General features: G+C 42.2%; 1 protein-coding gene across 3 annotated transcripts in view; it reads right to left on the bottom strand.

The window, feature by feature from the left end:
• clk4b (CDC-like kinase 4b) overlaps positions 1–13,653 on the bottom strand; it is a 52,293-nt gene that overhangs the window by 6,685 nt on the left and 31,955 nt on the right. Inside the window, exons 1-3 of one of the 3 annotated variants that reach the window (XM_039005938.1) lie at positions 2,807–2,935; positions 1,729–1,886; positions 526–754 (exon numbers count right to left, since the gene is read on the bottom strand). In XM_039005938.1, coding sequence (XP_038861866.1) covers positions 526–754; positions 1,729–1,886 — 387 coding nt within the window. In that variant the 5' untranslated portion in view covers positions 2,807–2,935. Of the gene's footprint in view, positions 1–525; positions 755–1,728; positions 1,887–2,806; positions 2,936–13,653 lie in introns of those variants that run through there. The other 2 variants (XM_039005939.1, XM_039005940.1) reach the window with 2 other exon arrangements.

Genomic DNA, 13,653 nt, shown 5'->3' with positions numbered 1-13,653 from the left:
GATGAGGGGGAGGATATTCGGCCCATTCAGAAACCCAGGCCAGGCCACGGCAGCAGCAATTTCAAATGCATCCCCGAGAAACGCACAGGTGCCACCATAATGTGTGTTACAGAAGAAAAACATGGCAACATATTTTCAGACATGACTCACAATAGAAGTTCTTTCAATAAATGATAAGAGTAGTTATACAACAGAAGTGCAGCAGAACATCATCCACGGTTCAATGGCTGAGTTTTATGGAAGCATAGCATCTAATATTTGTGCCGAAATTAATATCTTAATCCAAACTTTCATTCCAATCACTTAAGATTGAAATGATTGTTTAACATTATTTTTCATAATAAAGCATAGCACTGTTTTTGGAATACCAGACCAATTAGTAATAATTATGCAAGTTCAAATAACCCCAATAACAAAATGATCAACCATAGATGATTACTGTTCTACTATGCGATCACCCAATTCCACTATGCGATCACCCAATTCCACAGACAGAAAGAGTTAGACAGGTGGAGAGTATCATACCGAGTCAGAGCGCCCCTGGCTGTGACGGCGGGAGCGGTGTCGTGTGCGACTGCTCTGGTGGCTACGGCCACTGCGTGCGGAGGATTTGCTGTAGTGGTGCCAGTCTCTGTTCCTCCGCTCCTTACACGGCTCACCCTTGGCCCCATCCCTCTCCTTGTCCCCATGACTCTCTCGCTCCACACTGGGCTCCTGGGCTCTGCGCTCCAGCTTCTTAGAGTCAAGGTGACACCTGTAGTCAAGGTAGACTACAGTTAAAAACACACTCAACCTGGAAACTACAAGTTCATGTTCATTATCAAGTGGGAGACATTGCTTGATACAAAAAAATCACAGCAATCTTTTGATGGTTTGTATGATGGGATACAACTGCGATCATACACATGCACTGCAAGTGAAATTCTGACTGATCACCTTCATTGGCTCGACAAACGGCCACTTGCTAAGGATGAGAATAAGGGACGAATACAGAATACAACAAGGATGTGGATAAGGTCATCTCAGGGGTGTGGTATTATTCATCAGCCCTTGCAGCAGGGCTGTTATGTCTGGCCGGTCAGGCGCCGGTAGGCAGCATCTGCCAAGTATCTACAGACCTCCTTCCCCTCTCCACCGACACCCATGTTATAGATCGGACTGCACAGTCATGCCTGTAAGAGGGGTTTCCAACCTCTCACACACATTCCACATATATGCCTGGAATGGAGGTCATTCCCTCACCTGACAATGTTATAGTTTTAAATCCCACCTCCCAGCATGTCATGTTATGGCATGGAGCTGTAACTTACTTAGGGCTTGATCACAAGAACACCAAGGATGTATTGGTCAATACTGTGTTTATGATTGCTGTGGAACCTGCAAACTTGTACTTGCATACTTGTTCAATGCAATTGTAAATAGACAAAAGTATATGTTCATTTTTAGGCCTATATAAATTGTAAATAGAACAAAATGCCAGTTAATGTCCAGAAATACTATTCCTGTGATTGATTGTATAACTGTTTACAATTAATAGTCAGTGGTGTTTACATTTGAATTCCCCTTGCCATAATAAAAATGTTATATGTTCTGATAGTTTTATGACAGCATCTTCAAGAACGTTGGCTGAACATGTTCAACAATGCTGACCCTAAATAGATTCAATGACATTCATTATTCATATTAGCTTGAATAGTTGATGTTACATGAGCAGAGTGCCTTATTTACCTTTCGTATGTTTTGTAGTGGTGGTACCGCCTCGGTCTCTTTTCCCGGTCACTGCTATGGGAACTTCGCCTCTGCCGTTTGCGAATGTCCTGCTTCTCCTCATAGCTATACTCCTCAACCCAGCCATCAGGGTGTCGCATGCGCTTGGAACGCCGCATCTGCCAAACAAGGAATGGCAGTGAGTCTATGCAATAAAAATTAAGACGGCTTAGAAAGCCTATCCTCATGCATTCCTATACATCTTGGTTGTAAAATCCATACCAGCTGCAATGAAGGGAACGCGCTGCCCCTGGCGAAAAGCTAGCCTGACTGTCTGCTTGTCATGTTTCATATCGTGTCAGATGTGACTGGACTGTGGACATACTTCCTTTCCGACTTCAGAACAAAATGTATTAATACAGCTGAAGTAGGCTAACCCATGATTGGCTGATATACAGGACAGATGCTAGCTAAACGTTAGCTGGCATGTGTGATGCTGTTTAAATCGCTTAAAATCTACACATGAAACGTTAGCTGTGTCATATCAGTAACGTAACGTTACTCGTTAACACTTGGGTCATACAACATAATCATAAAGCCCGCCTATTTCTACAATTTTACTTGAAATCTGATTTTAAACCTAAAACCACCGCTAAATGTATACCCAACCCTAACTTTAAATTAAGACAAAACTAAATTGTGGTTGTCATTAATTTTTACGTGGCTGTGGTAACTAAGTTAGTGGAAACCACTTCCTTGTGTTATGTTAGCTAACTAACGCTAGCTAACTAGCTATGTCAACAAACCAACAAATCCCTACTGCACTAACGTTAGCACACAACAAGTAGCTAACTAACGTTAGACAACTGTTTATCGTTTAATTTCGATATGCCAATATCAGAGTTATCTTCAGACAAGCTGAAAATAACACGAAATAAGCTAACATGCTGCAACTTTGACAGTTCTCGGAGCGAAGAGCCTTGGCTAACGTTGATTGCTCGGTAGCTAACATTAGCTTTAACGTCAAGATGGTTTATTGCGCTTTTAAGTTTAATGTAATGAGCTTATATTTCGCTGTTAAACATAAAAATACCCTCACCTCAAACAACTGGTTGTCAAGTTCTGAAATAAGACCCTGTACCTTCCAGCCAAGCTAAGGGAACGATATTTCAAGTACGGTTGCAAACTATGTCACGACCACTGATAAGTACTCAAAATACTCAACAAAAATGGCGACCGTGTGGTTTGGAACAAAGCCCTCTGACGTAAGCGGAATGATGGGAAATATAGTTCATAACGCTCACTCAACGCAGGTCTACTCAATTTCCACGTTGCCAAAATGTTTGACACTGACAGATCTCCTAGTTTGACACTGACATATCCTTATTTTCAGGGTAAATATAAAACCAGTCTCTCACCTCAACGTATCAGATAAATACAATATTATATCCAGTTAACCCTGACAGGACAAAACTTCTCTCTATGACAAAAGCATAAAAGGTTACATGCATTGCCCTCTCTCAAAATGAGTAGGTCTGAAGAATTTGAAAGAATCAAAAGATATGTCCTTCCATAAGGAACATTCAGAAAATGTTGTTGGGGTGTATACAATGGTAACATGAAAAACATTTAAGCAAAAAGGCATGAGAACCTTTGGTATTGCCTAACAGTAGATCCCCCAATAAGGAGTTATGTCATGAGAAAAAAAACAAAATTTTCCAGATGGTCATTCAGTGTTGACACAAATATATTGACCTGACTAACCCAGCTGATGCCATAAATAGTTTTTGTACATGGGAGGTAATAATTTGCTGGCAGGGTTTCATGTTTATGACCATCCCCTCAGCTATTATTAGCCCCTCTATTTTATGAATATCATTGCAGCTTTGCTTACAGGTTTGTTTTTCAACGCAGCTGGTTCAAGTGTAAGCAGAGATGTACAGTCAGGTCTATAATTATTGGTACCTTTGCTAAAAGATGAGAAAAAAATACTGTATAAAATAAATACAAATTATAGTCCCAATAAGCGCAAACCAGATGGGATGGCGTATCACTGCAGAATGCTGTGGTAGCCATGCTAGTTAAGTGTGCATTGAATTGTAAATAAATCACAGACAGTGTCACCAGCAAAGCACCCCTACACCTCTTCCTCCATGCGTCACGGTGGGAACAACACATGCAGAGATTCTCCGTTCACCTACTCTGCGTCTCACAAAGACACAGCGGTTGGAACCCAAAATCTGAAATTGGACTCATCAGACCAAAGAACAGAATACCCCCAGTCTAATTAGCCTTTTCTCAATAGGGGGTGCTGTTTTCACTTTGTAAAAATTTCGTTCCCAAATTAAACTGCCTCGTACTCAATTCTTGCTCGTACAATATGCATATTATTATTACTATTGGATAGAAAACACTCTCTAGTTTCTAAAACCGTTTGAATTATATCTGTCAGTAAAACAGAACTCGAGTTGGAGCAATTTTCCTGTGAGGAAGTGAGAAATCTGAAATAAGGCAAGCTGTTCTGGGGTCAGTTTATTAATTTGCATGTCTTCTATTGGTCGAGATGCACTGCATACGCCTTCCCCTAGATGTCAGCAAATAGGGAGAATTGGAATGGAGTTGCTAGGCAGATCTGAGGCCATATAAAGGGTTTTGGAACGAGGGGTCCACTCTTTTCAACTTTCGCCATGACGCAAGACAGACCTCAGGATGGCGTTCTAGAAAGCTCTCGTTATAGGAGTTAGATATATCCGGCTCTGATTTTATTCGATATAGGTGTTAACGACATCATAATATTGTTATTTTAAACCGAGTTATATCAGTTTATATCAGTATATTGCGATTTTCGGATATTTATTTGTGCTGCGTTATAGTGAGTTGGACACGTCTTCGCCACATGGCTAATGTTTACTGCTAATTCCAAAGTTGAAGGCGACAATCTACAACCGAGCAACGATTCCTCTGGACAAAGGACAACTTGCCCAAGATTCTGATGGGAGCTCATCAAAAAGTAAGAAGTATTTATGATGTTAATTCGTTGTTCTGTTGAAAAATGTAAAACTCCTATTCCGCCATTAATTTCGGTGCGGTCTCGCTTTAACGCACGCTGTATGTAGTAGTAACGTTCATTTAAAAAATCTAACACAGCGGTTGCATTAAGAACTAATGTATCTTTCATTTGCTGTCCAACCTGTATTTTTTAGTCAAGTTTATGATTAGTTACTGATTAGATTAGGTGCCTCTCCCAAGATTTCTCCCGACATTTTGTTTGCATTTTGGCTACTATTCATGTTGTATAACCACGATTTGTGCCGCTAAATATGCACATTTTCGAACAAACTCTATATGTATTGTGTAATATGATGTTATAGGACTGTCATCTGAAGAAGTTTGAGAAGGTTAGTGAAAAAATTAATATCTTTTGCTGGTTTATTCGTTATCGCTATTGTTGGCTTGAATCAATGCTGTTGTGTGGTTGGCTATTGTAGTAAGCTAATATAATGCTATATTGTGTTTTCGCTGTAAAACACTTAAAAAATCTGAAATATTGGCTGGATTCACAAGATCTTTGTCTTTCATTTGCTGTACGCTGTGTATTTTTCATAAATGTTTTATGATGAGTATTTAGGTAATTCACGTTGGTCTCTGTAGTTATTCTAGTTGCTTTGGTGAGAGTTGTGATGGTGGCTGCAATGTAAAACTATGATTTATACCTGAAATATGCACATTTTTCTAACAAAACATATGCTATACAATAAATATGTTATCAGACTGTCATCTGATGAAGTTGTTTCTTGGTTAGTGACTATTTATATCTTTATTTGGTCGAAATTGTGATAGCTACCTATGCAGGGAAAAAATGGTGGGAAAAAAAAGTTGTGTCTTTTGCTATGGTGGTTAGCTAATAGAAATACATATTGTGTCTTCCCTGTAAAACATTTTAAAAATCAGAAATGATGGCTGGATTCACAAGATGTGTATCTTTCATCTGGTGTCTTGGACTTGTGATTTAATGATATTTAGATGCTAGTATTTACTTGTGACGCTATGCTAGGCTATGCTAGTCAGCTTTTTTACTGATGGGGGTACTCCCGGATCCGGGATTGGGATGAAGTAGAAGCTAATATTCATTGTTCATGTTTCTTTGTATTATTGGGTGTCAGGTAGTAGTGGATTCTTTGCAGTAACACGACCATGAAGGCCTGATTCACTTAGTCTCCTCTGAACAGTTGATGTTGAAATGTGTCTGTTACTTGAACTCTGAGAAACATTTATTTGGGTTGCAATCTGATCTGCAGTTAACGCTAATGAACTTATCCTCTCCAGCAGAGGTAACTCTGGGTCTTCCTTTCCTGTAGCGGTCCTCATGAGAGACAGTTTCATCATAGCGCTTGATGGTTTTTGCAACTGCACTTGAAGAACTTTAAATGTTCTTCAAATTTTCCAGATTGACTGAACTTCATGTCTTAAAGTAATGATGGACTGTCGTTTCTCTTGGCTTATTTCAGCTGTTCTTGCCATAATAAAGACTTGGTATTTTACCAAATTGGGCTATCTTCTGTATACCACCCCTACCTTGTCACAACACAACTGATTGGCTCAAATGCATTAAGGAAAGAAAAAAAATTCTACAGATTAACAAAGCACACCTGTTAATTAAAATGCATTCCAAGTGACTACCCCATGAAGTTGGATGAGAGAATGCCAAGAATGTGCAAAGCTGTCATCAAGGCAAAGGGTGGCTACTTTGAATAATATATTTTGATTTGTTTAACACTTTTTTGGTTACTACATGATTCCATGTGTTATTTCATAGTTTTGATGTATTCACTATTATTTTACAATGCAGAAAATAGTAAAATAAAAAACCTGGAATGAGTAGGTGTGTCCAAACTTGTATTCAGACTCTTTGCGATGAGACTCAAAATTGAACTCAGGTGCATCCTGTTTCCATTGATCATCCTTGATATGTTTCTACAACTTGATTGGACTCCAACTGTGGTAAATTCAATTGATTGGATATGATTTGGAAAGGCACACGTCTAGATAAGGTCCCACTGTTGACAGTACATGACAGAGCATAAACCAAGCCATGAGATCTTGGGAAGTGTACCAAAATAGTTCTGCAGCATTGAAGGTCCCAAAGAACACAGTGGCCTCCATTATTAAATGGAAGAAGTTTGGAACCACCAATACTCTGAGCAATCTGGGGAGAAGTGTCTTAGTCAGGGAGGCGACCAAGAACCCGATTAGAGCTCTTTCAGAGTGACAGAGTTCCTCTGTGGAGATGGGAGAACCTTCCAGAAGGACAACCATCTCTGCAGCACTCCACCAATCAGGCCTTTATGGTAGAGTAACTAAATGGAAGCCACTCCTCAGTAAAAGGCACATGACAGCCCGCTAGGAGTTTGCAAAAGACACCTAAAGACTCTCAGACCATGAGAAACAAGATTCTCTGGTCTGATGAAAGCAAGATTGAACTCTTTGGCCTGAATGCCAAGTGTCATGTCTGGAGGAAACCTGGCACCATCCCTACGGTGAAGCATGGTGGTGGCAGCATCATGCTGTTGGGATGTTTTTCATTGGCAGGGACTGGGAGACTTGTCAGGATTGAGGTAAAGATGAACAGAGCAAAGTACAGAAAGATCCTTGATGAAAACCTGCTCCAGAGCGCTCAGGACCTCAGACTGGGGCAAAGGTTCACCTTCCAACAGGACAACGATCCTAAGCACACAGCCAAGACAACGCAGGAGTGGCTTCGGACAACTCTCAATGTCCTTGAGTGGCCCAGTCAGAGTTCGGACTTGAACCCGATCGAACATCTCTGGAGAGACCTGAAAATAACTGTGCAGCAACGCACCCCATCCAACCTGACATAGCTTGAGATGTTTCCACAAAATGTGGAAAAAGTCAAGGGGTCTGAATACTTTCCGAAGTTACTGCATATATCAAACTGAATTGCAACATGTAAAGTGTTGGCCCCATGTTTCATAGCGCTGAAATAAATGTTTTACATATTCACTAAGCTTATTTCGCTCAAATTTTGTGCACAAATGTTTACATTCCTGTTAGTGAGCATTTCTCCTTTGCCAAGATATTCCATCCACCTGATAGGCGTGGCATATCAATAAGTTTATTAAATAGCATAATTAGGTGCACCATGTGCTGGGGACCAAAAAAGGTCCCTCTAAAATGTGCAGTTGTGTCACACAACCCAATGCCACAGATGTCTCAAGTGTTGAGGGAGCGTTCACTTGGCATGCTGAATGCAGGAATGTCCACAAGAGCTGCTGTCAGAGAATTGAATGTTCATTTCAATATCATAAATCGCCTCCAACTTCATTTTAGAGAATTTGGCAGTACGTCCAACCGGCCTCACAACCACGTGTAACCACGCCAACCCGGATCTCCATATCCGGTTTCTACAGCTGTGGGATAAGAGACCAGCCACCCAGACATATGACGAGACAGTTTGTGCAGAAATTCTTCGATTGTGCAAACAGTCTCGGATGCTCATCTGCATGCTCGTCGTCTTCACCAGGGTCTTGACCTGACTGCAGTTCTGCATCATAACAGACATCAGTGGGCAAATGCTCACCTTTGATGGCCACTGGCACACTGTAGAAGTGTGCGCTCCACGGAAGTATCCTGGTTTCAACTGTACCGGGCAGATGGCAGAAAGCGTGTGTGGCGTCGTGTGGGAGAGAGGTTTGCTGATGTCAACGTTGTGAACAGAGTTCCCCATGGTGGCGGTGAGGTTATGGTATGGGCAGGCATAAGCTACGGACAACAAACACAATTGCATTTTATTTGAATACACAGAGATACCGTGACGAGATCCTGAGGCCCATTGTCGTGCCATTCATCTGCCACCATCACCTCATGTTTCATTATGATCATGCGTGGCCCCATGTAGCAAGGACATGTACACAATTCCTGGAAGCTGAAAATGTTCCAGTTCTTCCATGACCTGCATACTCAGACATGTCACCCATTGAACATGTTTGGAATGCCCTGGATCAACGTGTACGACAGCATGTTCCAGTTCTCGCCAATATCCAGCAACTTTTCACAGCCGTTGAAGAGAAGTGGGACAACATTCCACAGGCCACAATAAACAGCCTGATAAACTCTATGCGAAGGAGATGTCTTGCACTGCATGAGGCAAATGGTGGGCATTGTCTTCCAGTTTCAGAATTTCAGTTCATGGGCCTTTAAGCTGAGAGGAACTTAAAATAGTAGAATATTAATGCTTTTATTTTGTTTGATTTTATTTATAAAATCAGTAGGGGTGCCAATAATTGTTACATATTCTTGAGAATTTTTGTATTACTTCTGAAACGAAATGTATATCCCTTAGCAATTTTATTGGTATAAAATAATTTCAAGGACAGTCAGAGACTTGTCCCGAAGCCACACCTGCGCTGTCTTGGCTGTGTACTTAGGGTTGTTGTCCTGTTGGAAGGTAAACCTTCGCCCCAGTCTGAGGTCTTGAGTGCTCTGGCAGAGGTTTCCATCAAGGATCTCTCTGTACTTTGCTCCGTTCCTCATTCCCTCGATCCTGACTAGTCTCCCAGTCCCTTCCGCTGAAAACATCCCAATAGCATAATGCTGCAACTACCATGCGTCACTGTAGGGATGTTGCCAGGCCAAACAGTTCAATATTGGTTTCATCAGACCAGAGAATCTTGTTTCTCATGGTAAGAGTCCTTTAGGCAAACTCCAAGCGGGCTGTCATGTACTTACTGTCATGTACTTACTTACTGAGGAGAGGCTTCCGTCTGGCCACTACCATAAAGGCCTGATTGGTGGAGTGCTGCAGAGATGGTTGTCCTGCTGGAAGGTTCTCCCATCTCCACAGAGGAACTCTGGAGCTCTGTCAAAGTGACCATCAGGTTCTTGGTCACCTCCCTGACCAAGGCCCCTCTACCCTGATTGCTCAGTTTGGCTGGGCTGCCAGCTCTAGGAAGAGTCTTGGTGGTTCTAAACTTCTTCCATTTAAGAATGATGGAGGCCACTGTGATCTGTGCCTCGATACAATCCTGTCTCGGAGCTCTACAGACAATTCCTTCGACCTCATGGTTTGGTTTTTCCTCTGACCTTCACTGTCAACTGTGGGACCTTATATAGACAGGTGTGTGTCTTTCCAAATAATGTCCAATCAAGTTGTAAACATTTCAAGGATAAATCAATGGAAACAGAATGCTCAATTGCGAGTTTCATAGCAAAGGGTCTGAATACTTAAGTTTAAAAAAAAATTTAATACACTTGCAAACGTTTCTAAAAACCTGTTTTCGCTTTGTCATTAGGTGGTATTGTGTGTAGATTGATGAGGAAAATGTTTTATTTAATTCATTTTAGAATAAGGCTGTAAAGTAACAAAATGTGGAAAAAGGAAAGGGGTCTGAATACTTTCGGAATGCACTACACACACACAGTACCAGTCAAAAGTTTGGACACCTACTCATTCAAGGGTTTCTTTTTTCCCCCACATTGTAGAATAATAGCGAAGACATCAAAACTATGAAATAACACATATGGAATCATGTAGTAACCAAAAAAGTGGAACAATTGGCCCAGGGTTGTCTTGGTTTGGCCGGGGTAGGCCGTCATTGTAAATAAGAATGTGTTCTTAACTGACTTGCCTAGCTAAATATAGGTTAAATAAAAAAATAAATGCTTGTTTACTTTCTTGCATAAGATCTGAAATCCCCAAAACACTGCAACACTATTCACTACTAGAACAAGCCAATGTGCTTGACCTTAGTACTTTATACAATGCATAAAGATACAGTTTTGCAGTATAAAAGGACTTATTGATCAACAACTCATTATAAACAAAGACATGTACAATGTGTATGTCATTGTACAGGGTTTTTCATGTTTGCAAAGCAAGAGGCGTAAAATGCCACCGTAATTCAAGAATGACCCAAAAGATAAAGACAGGTATTTATGACAAAATACAAATGATGTGATCATCTCACGTCACAATACTTTCAATGAGAGGAGGAAAGATGTTTTATTTTACCTCTGAGAAATGACCACCAACAAAAGTATTCTTCAGCTTCTGTCCAATGCTCTCCAACCCTGTTCCTGGAGCACTGCCCTCCTATAGTTTTTCTACTTGAACCCCAGTTGTAACTAACCTCATTCAGTTTATCAACCGGCTAATTACTTGAATCAGGTGCACTAGATTAGAGATTGAGCGAAAACCTAGCTCTCCTAGCTCTCCAGAAACAAGGTTGGAGTGGCCTGGTTCGTACTGACCTAATTTAAGTCTGTCTGCTATTTCATGTTTGCATCAGTAGGGGGCAGAAACATTTCATTAGTCAACGGACAATATGTGCTGCAACACAAACACTGCTTGGAACATTTTATCCACTCTTCCCACTGAACGACTGGCGTGATGAATCCACATAAAGCACATGCCTGTTTGTGTGCCACAGCCACAAACAAAAACAGGCATTTGGCTTTTCAGGTATATTTCAACACAGACGACTATGGATACTGTTTGTGAAAGACTGGATCAGTAAAACCCAGTCATGCAATTGTATTTGGTTTCATTTGAAATACCCTGAGTATGACACAAACAATTGGAATGACGGAGTTATAGGTGAACCATTAGTTTAACGCATTTCAATGCAAGGTCAATCTGAACACTTACACTTCCTCACCTGGTGAGACTGACAGACTTAACTCTTGACCCCAAAGAAAGTGGAGGGGGAAAGAGCTGAAGACATGTGTACTAATGACAATGGAAACCATTAGCAGATCTTCTTAAACCAACAATTCAATTGAACTAAATAGTAGAATAAGGGGTGAAAATGAGGAGAGGTGGAGTGGGGTCGGGTGGGGTGGGATGGAAGGAGTGACTGTTTTCATTTTTTGAAGAGCACCCCCCTCGCATGAAGAGTGTGAGTCCCTTGTTTTGACACATAGGGAATTGAAAGCTCTCAGTGGTAATTGGAGTCCCTCCCTGATGTGGTCAGAGTAGGGAACTGAATCCCCTTTTGTCACATGGGTAGACTATAGGGACTGGCCTGGCCAAAACCCCATCGCCGATACCAGGAGTCTATATGCCAGGACAGTTAAGACTTTAACTAGTTTCACTTTCCGAGTTTTAATCCTAACAAGAGAAGCAAACATCAAAAAAATAATAGCATTGTCTTTTTATCTCACTCGTGATCTCCCCATCTTCTATCTCCCATGATAGGAGTAACACGATGGACAACAACTTTAAAGGAGTAGCTAGGTAGATGTTGTATGTGTAATGGTCTCATGGTACCCCTTTCACTGTGACATTCATAGACTAGCACCTGGCCACATAACTCCAGCCAAGCCACACAGATTTGATGGCATCAGTAAAGTCTACTGGGGAGGAGCCCTCCTCACGCCAAATGAAGTGGGTCTCTCTGGTCAGGATCAATATATCCCTGAGCATCTGCCAGGCCAGGATCATAAATCCAAGATGCTATGGGAGAGAGCTAGAGGGATGGAGGCTAGAGAGGGGGGGAGAGAGTGAGAGGATGGAAGAGCAAGGAGAGAGAGGCTCCTCTTAGTGTATTGGACGACGGTTCAAAAGTTTAACGTGCCGGGCACCCGCTCGCGTCTTTATAACCCTTGAGTCATTGTGTGTGGGTGAGGGCGGTGCACATTGATGGCCATTAAACAAAATGCGAAAGCTGGGGCAGGTGGGGTGTAGTGGGGTGGGCTGTGCATTAGGGAAATTGCCTCTGCCTGCGACGTGGCACGGTAGTGAAGTAATTACAGCTGGTAGAGAGATGCTGAGGCCATACTTTGCCTCTGCGTGTGCAGCCGTTGTGGGTTGGTCTGCCGCAGAGGGCCTCCGCCCCAGCCCACCCTCCACTGTACGTCTCCCCCAACCAAACACAGCACGGCTAAGGGGATGGGGCTGTATGGTTATTGAGGAGGTGGATGAGGAGGGATATAGCAAGAGATCAGGAGGAAGAGAGTGAGAGAGAGGGAGAAAAAGAGAGATGGAAAGAGAGGAGGAGTAATGGGCGGGGATCAATGACATGGCAGTCCTAGGCAGCCTTCGGGATGTTGGGTCGGTAGGGAGTGCTATCAGTGGAAGGTAAAGGTGTTTTATATGCAAAATCAATTGGATTATTATGGGTCAACTACATGTGCTTAGAGAACTGGGCCGTTGGCTAGGCTAGGTGAGTACTAGAGCTGGACAGACACCTGCAGTATGGGACTCACCTGCTTCAAGTCTTGGAAGTACAACAGCGCCACTCAGAAAGGTGAGTGAGATGTCAACCCTTGCCTCACACACTCCTCCCATCCTTCTATCCATCAGCCATTATCACGAGACAGGTCTGGGTCATTTTAAACTGGCTTCGGCAGGTCTACTTGGATCATTTCCTCGTATTAAGCAGAAAGTAAGCATGCTTTACTGCGACCATAGTGAGAGAAAAAAAAAGTGACTTTACACGACAACCATTTTACATACTTCAGTACTTTTACCATTCTTATTGCTTTTTTATACTATGGGGGTAAGAGGAGGGCAACACAGCAAGGGTTAATTACATCCCCTAGGGAGAATTGGGTCATCCAGTCATGATGTACTTCCCCCCTATCGAACACTCATATGCAGATAACATGGGGTTCCCATGGGGACCAGCAAGTGATGTAGTGTCTCTTGGTGCCCTTGAGAGACATCCGTGCGTGTACAATGGGGTTCAGGGGTGAGAGGGGAAGGGGGGAAGGGGGGCAGGAGAGGAAGAGTCCATTAAAGCTGTTTTAAACAGGCCTCTAATTTACAGAACATGATGGATGTGGGACAGGGAGGGGAGGAGGGCACTCAAAATAATGAGTTGAGAGAGTGGAGTGGATGAGGCACCAGGGATGTGGTAGGGATGAGACAGTCATCTGACAAAGGACTGAAATATTGAGTATCATTCTACTCATTTTAAGTCCCTCTGG

The sequence above is a fragment of the Salvelinus namaycush genome, chromosome 12 (assembly GCF_016432855.1).
Source record: "Salvelinus namaycush isolate Seneca chromosome 12, SaNama_1.0, whole genome shotgun sequence".
Classification (NCBI taxonomy): domain Eukaryota; kingdom Metazoa; phylum Chordata; class Actinopteri; order Salmoniformes; family Salmonidae; genus Salvelinus; species Salvelinus namaycush.
The sequence above is the reverse complement of the archived record's forward strand: the minus strand, read 5'-3'. Positions and strand labels throughout refer to the sequence as shown.